Genomic DNA, 18277 nt, shown 5'->3' with positions numbered 1-18277 from the left:
CACACACACACACACACACACACACACACACAAACTGTGTTTTATATATATATAGAAGATTAATTTAGTTTGGACTTCTGATGAGGGTTCTCAAGAACATCCATCATTACTGTTGGCTAACTAGTTTGCTCCTGGCCATCTCTCTCCTGAAATGAAAGCAAATATACAATTTTTTCCCCAGACATGCGCCACAAATGCACCGACAAATGATGTGACTGAAGACTTCACAGTTTAACCCAAATCTTGCTTCTCCTTGACTTAGGTCCTAGAGCCTTGCGATGGGATTTTTATCACCCTCGCCTGAGGAGAGGGTATCGCATTTGAGTCCGTTTGTTACTTGCCGGAAGAGATTCCGGCAAGTATGTCGATTGGTTGGTTTGTCTGTCTGTCTGTCTGTCTGTTTGTGCGCAGTACTACGTCTACATCGTTGCACACAGCATCGCCATACTTTACACACAAATTTGCCTTGCCCTCGAATAGACTGTGCCCAATTTCTAACGCTCTAGGCCCAAGGTCAAGCTCAAGGTCACCCAAAACGTGAAAATCGTGGAAACTGTCATTGGTTACTAGGCAACGGATGCTCACGCGGGGGCCTTGACAGTTTAAACACAATGCTTTAAAAATGGAGAAAGGCTAAAAAATATAAGTACGTACTGTATTGTGTATTTTTTTTTTTTCCGTAAAAGTAACAAAATGTGTACTTACCTTGATTGATTACAACAGCAATTAATAAAAACGTATTATATTTGGAAACTCGCTGCGGGATTGGCCTAGTCACCGCGTATATGCATGTATAGATTTCCCGCCATTTTGATCCAAAATGGCCGATAAAAAAAAGTACATTCCGGCAAGTCCTCGGTCTCTGACCGATTTCTCATTTGTTTGTTTCTCTGTTTGTTTGTCCGCACAGAATAAATATGATTTTCTCTTCAACCGTTGGTCCGATTGACAGGAAATTTTCACCATAGGTGCAACTCCACCTGTAGAATTTTTTATAATTATGACGTCATAGGTCACGTGGTTCGGCCGCCATCTTGTAAAAACCGAAAAACTTTGCACCTCTATATCTCCAAAAGCGCTGAATATAAAAAATTGAGACATGGCTCATTGCAAAGGGAATGGCTGTGCTTGGGGAATAGGGAATGGCGTGGCCGTGCTCTCCATGGGGAATAAAATATGTTAATGATGATGTCATAGGTGCCTCCATTATGACATCATAATTTGACAAATACAAAACTTCATCCGATCAAGATGAAATTTATTCAGCATAATCTAGGCATAAATTAGTTTAGAAAAATAATAATGATGACATCATCGGTCACGTGGTTCGGCCACCATATTTGTTTTAACACAAAAGCCTTAAATACATCCTGGCGAGAGTTTGCAATCTGATTACTCTTTCTTGTTTTATTTTTGCTTTGAACTGAGGTACACATACAAGAGCTTGTGCAAACATGACGGGCAGAACAAGGACAGTATGATACATCAACGCACTGTCGCATGAATCACCAGAGCCTTGGTAGACAATAGAAAAATCAACGCAGTGTTTGGAATTTAAATATTTGATCCCAAAATCATGAGGTACGTCCACAGATAGGAATAACAGACAGGGCAACCCTGTTTGGTGTTCCTATCTCAGCTCATGTGCGTGACCATCTGGCGCCGTCGTATTGCCATATTGACCTCTGATTTATTAAGTACCGGTACGCATTTTCTTTGATTGACTGACAAGGGCATTAAATCCAGGATATCCAGGCCACTGATGTAACAATGTCCCTCCGCTTCCCAAGATGTGGATGAATGCTCTACGTTGGCTGGCATCGTGTGTCAAAATGGCGACTGCGTCAATACCCTGGGCTCCTTTCGCTGCCTTTGTGGAGATGGTTATGAAAGCAGCGTCGATGGGCGTCATTGTCAGGGTGGGTGGATTTCGATTGTGAATAGATTGAAATAAACAACTGGGACCGCATTGAGATGTCCTTGGCATGTAAATGTGTTAAAAGCATGTGTAGATTTACACTATTAAGTTAAATTTGATGGAAATGACCGACATACAAAAAGATCGTGTGGAAGAAGGGGCGAGGGGGAGCAGAGAGGGGTGGAGAGGACATAGAGTGGCAGAGAGTGGTGGGTGGAGAGGGGCGGGGAGGGGTGGAAAGTGGTGGAGATGGGCAGGGAGATGTGGGAAGGAATGGAGAGGAGCATGGAGGGGTGAAGAGGAGCATGGAGGGGCAAGAAGGGGTGGAAAGTGGTGGGGAGGGCAATGAGGAGTGGGGAAGGGTGTAGAGTGGCAGAGAGTGGTGGGGAGGGCAGGGAGGAGTGGGGAGGCGTGGGGAGGGGTGGAGTGGCAGAGAGTGGTGGAGAGGGGAAGGGATGAGTGAGGAGTGGTGGATAGGGGCAGGGGTGGTGGAGAGCGGCAGGGAGGAGCGAGGAGGGGTGGATAGGGGCAGGGGTGGTGGAGATGGGAGGAGAGGAGTGGAGAGTGTAAGTGAGAGGTGGAGAGGAGCGGGAATGGGTGGAGAGGGGGCAGGACTAGGTGGAGAGAGGTGGACAGGGGCTGGGAGGAGTGGAGATTGGTGAGAGTGGTGGAGAGGGGCAGGGAGGAGCGAGGGGAGGTGGATAGGGGCAGGGGTGGTGGACAGTGATGGAGAGGGGCGGGGAGGACCGGAGATAGGTGGAGAGAGGTGGGGATGGGGGGAGAGGAGTGGGGAGGGGTGGAGATGATCAGGGAGGAGTGGAGAGGGGCAGGGATGGGTGGAGAGGGGCAGGGAGGGGTGGAGAAGGGCAGGGATGGGTGTGGAGGAGTGGAGATGATGAGGGAGGTGTGGAGAGGGGCGGTGAGGGCTGGCGAGAGGCAGAGAGTGGCGGGGAGGGGTGGAGAGGAGAGGGGTGGAAGACTCTACACTGGAGCTTTGCATTTTCCTTCATTTTATTTTCACAATATTTTGCTCATTATTTTATTTTCTATTCATTCAGTGGTATTTTTTGTGCCAAGTTTTTTCATGAGCACCAATTTAGTGCCCAACCCAAGTTGCCATGAGGGCATTAAGAGTCAACGACAAGGTGTTGACTGGTACAGTGGTACCATGTGACCTTTCCAGATGTGGCAGGCTACCCCCTCCCTGAAGGTCATCCATGAGCATTCCGGCTTTATCATATATATTTACAACCTATGATTGTTTTTTTAAATTCATATTGTTTTCCAAGTAATAATAATAACAACAACATGAGTAAAACATCGAACTCTCACAAACTATTGTGCTAGATGTGAACGAATGTATAAAGACACCAAGAATCTGCACACCTGGAACGTGCCAGAACCTGGATGGGGCTTTCAGGTGTATCTGTCCATCTGGATATGAGGTATCGGGCGAGGTCTGTACAGGTGAGTACAATCTCATTTTCCTATTCTTCACTATTGGGATTAATTGCATTGTAATTGATGTTTACTCAATCTAGTTTCTCGTATCATTTTGTTCAAAAGAGTTGTTTTTTTGTACTTTAATATTTGAAAGTGATTGATATTATTAATAATTGAGATGATAATCAATGTCATTATATTGGTTCAACCCCATTTGATGATCTCTTAAGTGATCTTGTGCTTCTTGAAACCCAACAAAATTGGGGGGATTCCTCACCAGATTATTATCATCATTATCAAAAGAAAACATTAAAAACTTATCAACAATTGTATTCATTCCCAGTGTCAGATCAAAATACTGCAGATTTCCGGGATGGGAATAATTTATTACATTCCGTGGAAGCACTAATTGACGAGATACAACTTAGGTTTCTTCTTCACGCAAACAATTCCCTATGTTCTCCCATTGCCTCTTGTCCTTTCCTTGTTACCATCGCCTGAGGAGAGTGTATTGCATTTGAGTCCGTTTGTCTGTCTGTTTGTTTGTCCGCACAGAATAAATATGATTTTGGCTGCAACCGTTGGTCCGATCGGCAGGAAATTTTCACCATCGGTGCAACTCCACCTGTAGAATTTTTCTAATGATAAGTGTGACGTCAGCCATCTTGGAAAAACAGAAAAACTTTGCACCTCTATATCTCCGAAAGTGCTGAATAGAAAAAATTGAGACATGGCTCATTGTAAAGAACTCTCCATGGGGAATAAAATATGTTAATGATGATGTCATATGTGCCTCCATGATGGCGTCATCATTTGACAAGTACAAAACTTCATCCGATCAAGATGAAATTTCTTGAGCATCATCTTGGCATAAATTGGTGAAGAAAAAAAATAATGATGACGTCATCGGTCACGTGGTTCGGCCGCCATATTTATGTTTGGTCCGCGTTTGCAATCTCTGATTGCTCTTTCTTCTGGTTTCTTTTTTCTGTTCCTCCTATATCCCTCTGCACAGATGTAGACGAGTGTGTGCGGCAACCCGGCCTATGTCTGCTGGGTACCTGTGTGAACAGGGATGGTACTTTTGAATGCATCTGCCCTCCGGGATTCACGCTCTCCCAGAATGGCCGAACCTGTCATGGTAATCGTTCACCTGTCAGGTGTCAAACAGTGTTGAAGCAAACATACATCTAGGGCAAACATACATCTACATACATACAGCGCACACATCAAACAGTGTTGGGAAGTACGCCTTGGGAAGCCAAATAGTTGGATAGGGAATGAAGTCTGGCCTCGTGTTCCATTTTGCCAAATTATACAAGAAATTCCTTGGCTCGAGTTAAAGGTGCAAATGAAATTATTTTGATTTTTCTTAAGAATCTATTCTTTGAGATTTTTTGAACTGAAATGGATTAGTCGAGGCTGTTGGTAGTTAGATTCTTGAGTCCTTGTTTATACTTTACGTGGGGTGTATGCCAGGAAGCTGATCAAGATGTCTCACGATATAAGCATTTAAAATCTGTGATTTTTTTTGTTTGTTTTTTTTTACTTTTGGAACTTTGTATTGTCTTTGGAGTTACCACCCAAGTCACGTGCCACCTTTGTCCATACAACTTTGACGTGCCAACTAAAATACAAGTGTTTCGTAAGCTTCCGATAGTTAAATACAATTTATGCAGACATGCGCAGGAGCACACAAACACACACACACACACACACACACACACACACACACACACACACACATACACACACATACACACACACCCTGCACTACCCTATCTCTGCTACACTACCCGTTTGGCCAGATTGTAGTTAAAATGACGTTTTGGTGCGCTGAAAAGCATGGCGATTGTATGCGCTGGGGACAAGACCCCAGTCAAGCTTCGGCAGCCTGCACCAATCAAGCTTCGGGCTGTGCGTGCCAAATCCCATTTGGATTTTTGTGCCACAAAAGCAGCTCTGCTTGCACGTGCAGTTGTGTGCATGCCAATTAGCTGGCACGTGCACGTGCCACCTAAATCTCGCACCACTGTTAGTCCTTTGCCCAGCAACATCAAAGGTGCTTGCTCTTGGCCACTTCCCGCTATAAACATGCCTCACACTTGGGGTTTGGCTCTCACTGTTCCACTGCTCACTCCTTTGACCACTCGCTCTCAGTCCATCTTGTACCCTGGCTAAGACCCTGCGTGCAGCTACACACTGGCTAAGACTGAGTGTGACTCCTGTACTCAGCCCGGCAAGCACTTCAACAGTGCTGGTTTGAGGCCGCACATCCAATACCGCATCACACATCCCATTTCACTATCGCAATATATCAATATCGCTACCATTGCCCTTCACCCCACTCCGCTCACCCCTCAATTCTCAGTCCTTCTCCTGGCTCCCCCTCTTCCCCAAATAATCAGCATGTGTTGAAGAGGTCGTAGATGTGCATGGGCTTTCACTTAAGGTAGTGATGGGTAGCACAAGTCAAAGACTGAAGTGACGAGGATTAGGTAATGGACATGGGGAGTCGATTCCACAATCGGGAGAACAAGAGGGCAAATTAATACAGGTGGGCATGCAGCTTGGACTTTGTGAGAGTGAGCATGTGAGGGTTTCTTGAGGAGCTCTTGGGACCTGGGATGGTTTGGGCATGGCAAAGGTAGTAGAGCACAAGAGAAACAAGGCCAGATATAAACTTGTATAAAAGGGAATTTCGCATGCCACCGGTGGGAGAATGAAAAGAATGATCGTCCTTGGGAATCCACCTCCAGTCTTGAATTCAAATGTTGCAGAGGACCTTGTGTTTGACCAGCCCAGAGTGGTGAAACAAACTCCATGGAGCTTCGTTTGAAAGCCTTGACCACCATGATGGTCACGTAGCCTTTGATGCCAGCTTGTAGATATGATCCTCTTATGAAATATGATGGCAGATAGAGGGGCTAAAGAGTTCCATGGATGGCACCTCTTCCTGAGTACGAGAAGAGATAGTGCCTGATGTTGGCTGCAATGATGGAACTCCTCCATTTCTTGCTTACGATGAGGATAAGGCTGATATGACTGTAGTTTTGGAAGATGTTATCGATAGGAGTGATGTTTGCAACTTTCCAGCATGAAGGAAATTGCCCATCCAAGAAGGACCTGTGAAAGAGAGAGGAGAGAGTATGATTGAACTGAAACATCTTTCCTGTGGATTGGAACACTTATGCCATTAGCACTGGTTGCGGAAAAGTTGTCGAGCTGGATCAGAAACTTCTCCACTCTAGTAGGGGAAAAGTCCACGTGCTGAAAAATCCCGATGGACTTTCCTTCAGGTCTCAGTTTGCTTTTTGCACCGATTCCTCTGGCACACAAATTTTTTTTTTTTTTTTTTTTGTATACAAAATCGAGGCTCGTGTAAGAGCTAACATTAATGACAAAAAAAACAAACGGACACATAAGACATATAATAAAGGGAGCGGGAGACAAGATGGGGAGAGAGGGGGAAGCAAACAAGTACACAATCAAAAGACATAAACACATCAAATCAAAATCAAACACAAACACATCGTTGGGAGTTCACTCGCCTTCGCCTGCCACTTTAGATGTCAATGAAGAAAGGAACCTGAGGGTGCTGGCACACCATCGTACTTTCCAGAAAACACCAATATTGGCCAATAGGCAAAGTTTTTGCACCTCTTAAACTACAAAATTAAATTAAAGCCAATTACAGATAAACGGCTTCAACAATCTGCATACATTATGGCAAAATTAATATGCACACTAGTGTGAAGCAAACACTTGTTCCGACAGTTACATTTCAGTTTACAAATCTGAACATTTCAGTTTACAAAGCCTAACATAACATTTCAGTTTACAAACCTGAGTATTTCAGTTTACAAATCTGAACATTTCTGTTTAAAATCTGAACATTTCAGTTTACAAAGCCGAACATTTCCGTTTACAACCCTGAGTATTTCAGTTTACAAATCTGAACATTTCAGTTTACAAATCTGAACATTTCAGTTTACAAAGCCGAACATTTCCGTTTACAACCCTGAGTATTTCAGTTTACAAATCTGAACATTTCAGTTTACAAATCTGAACATTTCAGTTTACAAATCTGAACATTTCAGTTTACAAAGCCGAACATTTCCGTTTACAACCCTGAGTATTTCAGTTTATAAATCTGAACATTTCAGTTTACAAATCTGAACATTTCAGTTTACAAAGCCGAACATTTCAGTTTACAACCCTGAGTATTTCAGTTTACAAATCTGAACATTTCAGTTTACAAAGCCTAATATTTCAGTTTACAAATCTGAACATTTCAGTTTACAAAGCCTAATATTTCAGTTTACAAATCTGAACATTTCTGTTTAAAATCTGAACATTTCAGTTCACAAAGCCGAACATTTCAGTTTACAAACCTGAGTATTTCAGTTTACAAATCTGAACATTTCAGTTTACAAATCTGAACATTTCAGTTTACAAAGCCGAACATTTCAGTTTACAAACCTGAGTATTTCAGTTTACAAATCTGAACATTTCTGTTTAAAATCTGAACATTTCAGTTTACAAAGCCGAACATTTCAGTTTACAAACCTGAGTATTTCAGTTTACAAATCTGAACATTTCTGTTTAAAATCTGAACATTTCAGTTTACAAAGCTGAACATTTCAGTTTACAAACCTGAGTATTTCAGTTTACAAATCTGAACATTTCTGTTTAAAATCTGAACATTTCAGTTTACAAAGCCGAACATTTCAGTTTACAAACCTGAGTATTTCAGTTTACAAATCTGAACATTTCTGTTTAAAATCTGAACATTTCAGTTTACAAAGCCGAACATTTCAGTTTACAAACCTGAGTATTTCAGTTTACAAATCTGAACATTTCAGTTTACAAAGCCTAATATTTCAGTTTACAAATCTGAACATTTCAGTTTACAAAGCCTAATATTTCAGTTTACTAATCTGAACATTTTAGTTTACAAACCTGAGTATTTCAGTTCACAAAGACAAACCTCAGGTAATGAACTCACAACATTTTGTAACCAAATTGGAAAATGAAAAAGAACAACCAACCAAGCATTGAATGTGTGTATGTATGTATGTATGTATGTATGTATGTATGTATGTATGTATGTATGTATGTATGTATGTATGTATGTATGTATATGTCTGTATGTATATATATATATGTATGTATGTATGTATGTATGTATGTGTCTATGTATGTATATGTCTGTATGTATGTATGTATGTATGTATGTATGTATGTATGTATATGTCAATGTATGTATATATGTATGTATATACGTATGTATGTATGTATGTATGTATGTATGTATGTGTCTATGTATATGTCTGTATGTATGTATGTATGTATGTATATGTATGTATGTATATGTCAATGTATGTATATATGTATGTATGTATATATGTATGTATATGTATGTATGTATATGTCTGTATGTATGTATATATGGATGTATGTATATTTGTATATATGTATGCATGTATGTATGTATATGTCTGTATGTATGTATGTATGTATGTATGTATGTGTCTATGTATGTATATATGTATGTATGTATGTATGTATGTATATATGTATGTATATGTATGTATGTATATGTCTGTATGTATGTATGTATATATGGATGTATGTATATTTGTATATATGTATGCATGTATGTATGTATATGTCTGTATGTATGTATGTATGTATGTATGTATGTATGTATGTATGTATGTATGTATGTATGTGTCTATGTATGTATATATGTATGTATGTATGTATGTATGTATATATGTATGTATATGTATGTATGTATATGTCTGTATGTATGTATATATGGATGTATGTATATTTGTATATATGTATGCATGTATGTATCCACCCCTATATGTTCTGGGTTTATTTCCCAATGAACTTTCCACAATCCAAATAAAAAGATTGTTGTTCAGAATTACGGAATCTATCATCATACAAGCGCATGCATCTCATCCAAAAGAAGTTGATGGCAGAAAGAAAATGTTTTTTTGTAACTCTCATATTGAAGATACCGTAACCGTGTTTATTCGCAGTGAAACATTCATATCATGCAGCTTGTGTTGAAAAACCTAATAAATCATCTCTCATCTTGACTCTCTTTAGACCTGAGAAAAAGCTACTGCTTTACGCGTTTTGAAGAGGGCCGGTGTTCAAGCCCCAAGCCTTTCAACACGACAAAGCGTCATTGCTGCTGCAGCGCCATGCCCGCGGAAGGCTGGGGAAATCCCTGTGAGATCTGCCCAAAACCACATGGTGAACCGCAGCCTCCCATCACTTCCAGAACTCTTCATCTCTCCCGCCCCCCCCCCCCAACCTCCCCACCTCCCCCAACCTCCCCACCTCCCCCATACCGCCCCAACCTCCCCACCTGCCCCATACCCCCCAACCTCCCCACCTCCCCCATACCCCCCAACCTCCCCACCTTCCCCATACCCCCCAACCTCCCCACCTCCCCCATACCCCCCAACCTCCCCACCTCCCCCATACCCCCCCAACCTCCCCACCTTCCCCATACCCCCCAACCTCCCCACCTCCCCCATACCCCCCAACCTCCCCACCTCCCCCATACCCCCCAACCTCCCCACCTCCCCCATACCCCCCAACCTCCCCACACCTCCCCACCTCCCCCATACCGCCCCAACCTCCCCACCTGCCCCATACTCCCCAACCTTCCCCCCTCCCCCATACCCCCCAACCTCCCCACCTCCCACATACCCCCAACCTCCCCACCTCCCCCATCTCTCCAGCTACAAATATCCTCTGTTTTCCCATCTCCTTAACTCCTCAATGTCCTCTATCCCTGGAGGTTTAATCAAACATGTGGAGGAACATCTCATCTATTATTCTGCCTGATCGAGGTTCACAGAAGGTATTTCAAGGTGTGCGGCGACTACGCAAGCATTCAGACTATCATTGTGTGCTGTGTTTTTGCTGGAACAGAATCAAACTTCCAGGAGCTCTGTCCACTAGGGGTGGGGATTATTCCCGATATGGACAACAACAGAGTTGGTGAGTTTGAATTGAGTTAAAGAGGTGTAAGTTTCAGCGATATTAGCAGGTGATTTTAAAATTCTGATTACCTCCACCACCGAAGATGGTATGTCTGTATGTCTGTCTGTATGTCTGTCTGTCTATCTGTATGTCTGTATGTTTGTTTGTTTGTCGCACATGAGCAGGGTATCTCAAAAGGTTGTAGACGGATTTAGACAAAATTTGGTGGACAGGTTGGGTGTGTGACAAGGACGAATTGATTCGATTTTGGTTCAGGTCCGAACGCGTACCGAGGAGGTACGCTCTCTACCATGTGCTGTTCGAGTTACCCTCTCCAGGGGAGAGGGTATTGCATTTGAGTTCGTTTGTCTGTCTGTCTGTTTGTCCGCACAGAATAAATGATGTTCTGTGCAACCGTTGGTCCGATTGACAGGAAACTTTCACCATAGGAGCGGTTACTCTTCTGTGGAATCTTTATTGATAATTATGACGTCATAGGTCACGTGGTATGGGCGCCATCTTGGAAAAACCGAAAAACATTTGCACCTCTATATCTCCGAAAGCGCTGCATAGAAAAAATTGAGACATGGCTCATTGTAAAGAACACTCCCTGGGGAGTAACATCTGTTAATGATGATGTCATGGCTGCCTCCATTATGACGTCATAATTCGACAAGCACACAACATCATCCGCTCAAGATGAAATTTCTTGAGCGTCATCATGGGATAAATTGGTGGAGAAAAAAATAATAATGATGACGTCATCGGTCACGTGGTTCGGCCGCCATATTTGTTTTAACACAAAAGCCTTAAAAACCACTGAAAATACATCCTGGCGAGGGTTTGCAATCTCTGATTGCTCTTTCTTCATCTTGCGACACCTTTTGTTGAAGAAACTAAACATAATTTCAGGATTTTTTATTCTCATGTTAATTGTTGCTCCTGTCAGTTTAATTGATAGTAATGCAGAAAATGAGATGTGTTTTCAAAGTAACAGAACTGTACACATTCGACAACACAAGACGTTCATTATTTTTGATAATGGGTTTCCTCATGGCGACGTTACCTGCACCTTGCGTTGCACAGCCATGAAAGGTGATTGAATGTCATAAGCTAACGATTAATATGTTCCCTATTGTCAATCCTTTAATCCTCTTGCAGACTTGGATGAATGTGCTGAAAATCCAGGAATTTGTCAGGGTGGATTCTGCATCAACACAGACGGATCGTTCCGCTGCAGTTGTCCCCCTGGTTATACACTCGACGTGTCTGGCATTACCTGTGTCGGTGAGCGCTTTGCGTCGGCTTATTTCAGTTGGTCCACTCTAATTATTATCTTCACCAGATGTAGAGAAACTCCATTGAGTTTCATCGAATCTGTTTGAACAGGTCAGCTGCTCTGCATAACTCTCCATTATTACCCTCGCCTGAGGAGATGGCATTGCATTTGAGTCCATTCATTACTTGGCAATTTTTTTTTTTCCAAGTATGTTGATCACTCCGGTTTGTGTGTTTGTTTGTGTGTGTGTGTGTGTGTGTGTGTGTGTGTGTGTGTGTGTGTGTGTGTGTGTTTGTCTGTGTGTGTTTGTGTGTGTTGTTACGGGGTCTTCCCCTATCCCCTGGTCTCGGTAAACCTCCGAACCCCGAGAGGGTCCCCGGCAGAAAGATATGTTAAACAACAACAACAACAACAACAACAGGCATTTTAAGGCCATTTTCCCTGCTAGAGCGGGGGGTTAGCCTTGCGGTCCCCATGGCAATCTTCTCCATTTTGCCCTATTTTCTGCATCTCTCCTTGTTAACCCCCTTGCCCGCATTTCTTCTTCCACCATCTTTAGCCAAGTCTTTCTCGGTCTTCCCTGTCCTCTACTTCCTTCCACATTCATTTCCATCACTCTTCTCAACCAGTCACTTTCATCCTTTCTCAACACATGACCAAACCATCTCAACCTGTTTCTCTTCACAGCATCAATCACAGGCTCTATTCCCATCATCTTTCGCAATTCATCATTTGTCTGCCTCTCTCTCAACGATACTCCACACATCCACCGAACCATTCGCATTTCCACCCTTTCCAGCCTTCATTGCTGCTCTATGTTCATTACCCATGTCTCACTCCCATAAATCATAACACTTCTCACACATGCAGCATACACCTTTCCCTTCAGCTTCAACGACCCTCCCCTCATCATCAGCACGCCATTCAGTTCCCGAAACTTCTTCCATGCACATCTCACTCGAGCAACCGTTGCCGAGTCTGATCCACCTTCTCCATTCAGCATGTCTCCTAGGTAACAAAATGTTTTCACAACTTCCAGCTTCACGCCATCTCCAAGATCCAACTCAACATTTCCTCCATCTGCAGCTCCCTCTGTGCACACCTTACACTTAAATGTAGCTGCCACACTGGTTAATGACCCTCTCAAACCACTACATTTTTGATGAACCCACTCAGCACACATTGTACATTGAATGGAATTCACTCCGACACCCTTCCTGCACACAGCACACGGCCACTTCCCAGTTCTTTCCACCTCACCACATGCTTTACCACTTGCCAGCACCTTCGTTTTTCCGATATTCACCTTCAGACCTCTTGTCTCCATACATTCCTTCCACTTGTTCATCTTCTCCTTCAGTCCATCCATACTTTCTGCAATCAACACCAGATCATCTGCAAACAACAACTCCTACGGTAAACTCTCCCTTACGTTCTGAGCCAGCACCTCCATCACAGCTACAAATAGTAGTGGACTTAGTACCGACCCCTGATGCACTCCCACCTTCACCTCAAACTCACCACTGTTCCCGTCCTTCGTCCTTACAGCTGTGCGTGCTCTTTTGTACATTGCCATCACTACTCTGATCAACCATTCCTCCACTCCTAACTTCCTCAATGCCCATGTCACTACTTCACGTGGAACCCTATGAAATGCTTTCCCCAGATCAACAAACCCAAGAAACAACTTCTTCCTCTTCTCCATATACTTCTCCTGCAACTGCCTCACGATAAAAAGCGCATCTGTCGTTCCTCTTCCTGGCATAAATCCAAACTGCATTTCGTCAATCTTCACTTTCTTCCTTATCCTCCTCTCCAACACCCTTTGCAATACCTTCATTCCATGCTCCAATAACTTTATCGCTCGATACGAGCCACAGTCCAGTCGGGTCACCTTTCCCCTTGTATAGAGGGACGAGGGTACTCAGTTCCCAATCCACTGGAATGCGGCCTTCTTTCACCACCAGATTGCAGATCCCTGTCATTCTCTTCACACCCCAATTTCCCGCTGCCTTCAACATATCTCCCACAACTCCCGTCGGCCCTCCCGCTTTTCTACTCTTCATTGCTTTTATCGCTTCCTCAACTTCCTTCTCGGTTATCTTCTCTGCCGGTGCTAAAACTGGATTACTCTCTATGTTGCCATCCCATTCATTCTCTGCATTCAACAGTATTTCCATATATCTCTTCCATCTTCCTTTAATTCCATCTGGGTCCACAACGATTTGTCCCACTTCATCCTTCAAGCAACTCACCCCCATCACATCGCACCTCTCTTTCGCTATCTGCTTTGCAATCCTGAATACCGCTCTCTGACCCTCTTCCAAATCCAAGCGTTCTCCGACCATTTTCCTACATGCCTCCTGTGCCTTTGCTACCTCTTTCTTTGCAGCCTTCTTGGCTGCCTTATAACTTTCATGCTCTGCCTTTTCTGCCCCCATACCCTTCGCCTTCTGCCACTCCTTGAACTTCTTCCTCTTCTCGTCAATCTTCTTTCCAACGTCATCATCCCACCACCATGTTTCCGAGTGCCTCGGTGGTCCTTTTGTCCATCCACATACCTCACCAACGGCTCCCAACGGCTTTCATTGACATCCAGCCACTTTCAAGCTCAACCACATCATCCTCTACCATACTCAGCCTCTCTTTTAATGCCTCCCTCACTGTCACCTCTTTCAACCTCCACACCTTCATTCTCGGTTGGTACTTCACCCGCCGAGCTCTCCTCGCACCTTTCACCCTTATGTCGCAGACAACCAAGTGGTGCTGTGAAACAGCCTCCTCCCCTGGGATCACCTTTGTGTCCCGGAGGTGCCCCCTATCTCGCCTACGCACCAGCAGGTAGTCAACGGTTGTCGTCGACCCACCTGACGTATATGTAACAAGCTTATTATCCTCTTTCTGGAACTGAGTATTACAAAGCAACAAATCAGCTCCATCAGCAAACTCCAAAATCCTTTCACCTTCTCCATTTCTCACACCATATCCGTAACCCCCATGAACTCCCTCAAAACCGTCCATACTCCTTCCCACATGTCCATTTAGGTCTCCTCCGACCACAACAACTTCCTCATCTTTCACGTTTTCCATCAGCTTCTCTATAGCACACCAGAACTTGTCCTTCTCTTCATGGCTCCGACCAACCTGCGGAGTATATCCCGAGATAATGTTCACCAAGAGCTTTCCAATCATCATTTTCACCATCATCAACCTTTCACTCACTCTAGTCACACTCACCACACTGTCTACAAACTCCTCAGAAAACAGGACACCAACACCATTCACGCCCTCCAGGCACCCTTGCCACACAAACTTGTATTTCTGTCCCTGCCTACCCTTCACCATTCTCACACCACTTCCCTTCCATCTCGTCTCCTGCACACAACATATGTCCACTCTTCTTCTGACCAATAATTCCACCACTTCTCCTGATCTCCCTGTCATTGTCCCTACATTCCATGTCCCAAACCTCAGAAACTGATCTCCACGTCAGGAGATATGTTATCAGAAAGATATGTTATCCTTTGTTGAAATCAATCAAACCAATAATGAAACCACACCAAGGGTTATGAGCAAACAATAATATATTATAAATCACACCGGAATCATGACACAAATAATAATAGCAATTCGCCCTACAATCACTATTTTAAGATGGTACCACCTTATCTTGTCCTTTAACCCCAACTCACAGCACTCCCCCAATGTCTCTGTACCCCTCCAAGGCGAAGTCGATTCGCTCCAGCGATCGTTGGATCAATGTCCGATCACAATCAATTGAGGCGTGGTCGATCGAAGCAACCCATAGGTCACGTGGTTCAACACCCAGCACAATAGCGGTGGAATCGGAAACCTCCCAAAGACGCGCTCCGACGTACACGTTTGCGGTTCAATCAGCGAGTCTCCTTATAATCCTCAAAAGCCACTTTCTTGCACAGCCGTCCCCGGCAACCCACCGGGGAATAATGCCCGGCCGACGTGACAAAAACCTTTTCACTGAAGGTAGCGCACGTGGCGAAATGGCCGACGGCTTTAACTCGAGCCGGGGCTTTGAGGCAAGGATACTCCGGAACCTCAATGCAGATACCCGACTACCCAGGCTCCACAGCACTCCGGCGATATCACCTATCGCACGAACTTCCTTTCAAGGACGCAAAGTTCACTCGCACTGTACGCTCGACCGCTCAGTCCGGAGCTTCCACAGAAACGTCTTTTTACGATCTCCTCACGCCTCTTCTCCTTCGCTCCCTTTTTCTTCCGGGTCACGATCCGATTTCCGGCCACATTTTACCAGGAGCGCTTTTAAACCTTTTCACCACAATAACTCTTACTGAGAACCAACAATAATAACAATACCAACAATAATTAGTGCCGAAGCCGTAACAGTGTTTGTGTGTTTGTCTGTCCGCTCACATATACTTGCCTACAGGTCACAATTTTAAACCGATCTTCACGAAACTTCACCAAATGGTATAGTTCGTGGTCCGACAAAATCCTGTATATTTTTGAGGTCAAAAGGTCAAAAGGTCAACATAGGCCAAAATGTCAACCACTTTTTCCAATTTCTAAAATCCTCAATTTTCATCCGATTGACTTGAAATTTGAATAGGATTTTCATATCAGCTAACTGAATTCAACCAACAACTATTTTTGAGATCAGCATAGGCCAAAAGGTCAACATAGGCCAAAGGTCAACAACAATTTCAAATGTCTAAAATCCTCAATTTTCATCCGATTGACTTGGAATTTGAATTGGATTTACATATCAGTTAAGTGAATTCAACCAACAACTATTTTTGAGAACAAAAGGATGCTCTACTGAGTGCCATGCTACTTTGTTCTGTTTTGCCAAGTGTCGCTCCATGAGTGATGTTTCATCTGTCTGTTTGTCTGTTTGTTTGTCTGTCTGTCTTTCTGTTTGTTTGTCCGCACAGAATAAATATGATTTTTCGCTGCAACCGTTGGTCCGATTGACAGGAAGTTTTCACCATAGGTGCATCTCCACCTGTATAATTTTTAATGATAAGTATGACGTCATCGGTGACGTGGTTCGCCCGCCATCTTGGAAAAACCGAAAAACTTTGCGCCTCTATATCTCCGAAAGCGCTGAATAGAAAAAATTGAGACATGGCTCATTGTAAAAAACTGTCCATGTGGAATAACATCTGTGAATGATGATGTCATAGGTGCCGCCATTATGATGTCATCATTTGACAAGTGCAAAACGTCATTTGATCAAGTTGAAATTTATTGAGCATAATCTAGGAATAAATTAGTGGAGAATTTTTTTTTATGATGACGTAATCGGTCACGTGGTTCGGCCGCCATATTTGTTTTAACACAAAAGCCTTAAAAACCACTGAAAACACATCCTGGCGAGGGTCTGCAATCTCTGATTGCTCTTTCTTGTTCACCTTGTGAATTGATTGTCCTTCGAACATGTGAACTCCTGCTTGGACACCAGGTGGTACCACAGAGATGTCTCCCATTTCTGATTGAATCAACTTTGCTTGTAAACATAAATTCTGGTTTCGCGGGATGAAGTAACCCTTCAGTTTGAGGTGGCACTCGGCTCTTTGGTCGGAAATGAAGAAAACTATTATACTTAGTATCTTCCAAACAATATTGTAGGGCTTTGGCCTAATGCCATTGGCAACATGTATGGTCATGTCTAATTACATTTTATATGTCACAGTAACAAATAATAGCAAACAGTATCTCAGACGCACCATGTGATGTGCCCCTCGTGCCTCCATGCAGACATCGACGAGTGCGCCGTTGGCAACCCGTGTGGGAATGGCACATGTACGAATGTCGTGGGTGGATTTTCATGCATTTGTGAGGAGGGATTTGAACCTGGACCAATGATCACGTGTGAAGGTAAGTCTCGCAAGCAAAGCGTGTGGGTGTGAATTGTTGTGTTTGGCGTAACAGAGCCACAGGATGATCGGATAGTGCAAAAGGTGCAGAAAATCTGTCCTGGAGTTTTGTGACGCAGATGTTGCTTGCGCATGGTTGTCGGTAGGAGCGTGCAGGTATATTGGGTGTACTTTGCTGGCAAATGTAGTTGTGTGATACCGAGCCAAACCTTTGATTGCTGATGGCCTATTTACTGACATTGTGACTTGCTTAGACTGGTTACAGGCCAAACTATGTACAGTATCGTTTTCTGCAGCAAGGGGCTGGCAGGTGGACCTAAAGGTATGCACACTCGCCTCTGAACTGCCCAGTCTGGGTCCTATAAACTGTTTTCCTGGTTTTTCAGCAATATGTTCGCCGTATGTCGGATGGTGCCTTTGACGAAGAGGAGGCAAGTTATGAATTACAAAATTACACCCTGAATGAATTACAAATTCGTGCCCCAATTTGCAGGATAACTCGTTCATCAGCGGCACACCCATTCGTCATTAATGATGTAACCAGCAGACTTGTGTGTGCGACAAAAAAGGACAAGGAGCAGGAAGCTGCACATAAAGGGTGTTGTAGACCACCAGGGTTTAATGATGAAAATTTGAAAAGGTATAATCACTCGTGGAACAAAATGTCACCCGTTTCATCGAGTTAACTGAATAGATGTTGAAGTTTATGGCTCCTCATCCCATTAGGAGTACAATATTGTTTTA

General features: G+C 43.6%; 1 protein-coding gene across 1 annotated transcript in view; it reads left to right on the top strand.

The window, feature by feature from the left end:
* LOC137434504 (fibrillin-2) overlaps positions 1-18277 on the top strand; it is a 360988-nt gene that overhangs the window by 278177 nt on the left and 64534 nt on the right. The window contains exons 46-52 of the mRNA XM_068127594.2: positions 1791-1919; positions 3266-3385; positions 4377-4502; positions 9488-9637; positions 10325-10393; positions 11537-11662; positions 17415-17534. Of these exons, the coding sequence (XP_067983695.2) occupies positions 1791-1919; positions 3266-3385; positions 4377-4502; positions 9488-9637; positions 10325-10393; positions 11537-11662; positions 17415-17534 (840 nt within the window). The remainder of the gene's footprint in view (positions 1-1790; positions 1920-3265; positions 3386-4376; positions 4503-9487; positions 9638-10324; positions 10394-11536; positions 11663-17414; positions 17535-18277) is intronic.

Source organism: Myxine glutinosa, chromosome 10, assembly GCF_964187855.1.
Source record: "Myxine glutinosa chromosome 10, kmMyxGlut1.1, whole genome shotgun sequence".
NCBI classification, from domain to species: Eukaryota; Metazoa; Chordata; class Myxini; order Myxiniformes; family Myxinidae; genus Myxine; species Myxine glutinosa.
The sequence above is the reverse complement of the archived record's forward strand: the minus strand, read 5'-3'. Positions and strand labels throughout refer to the sequence as shown.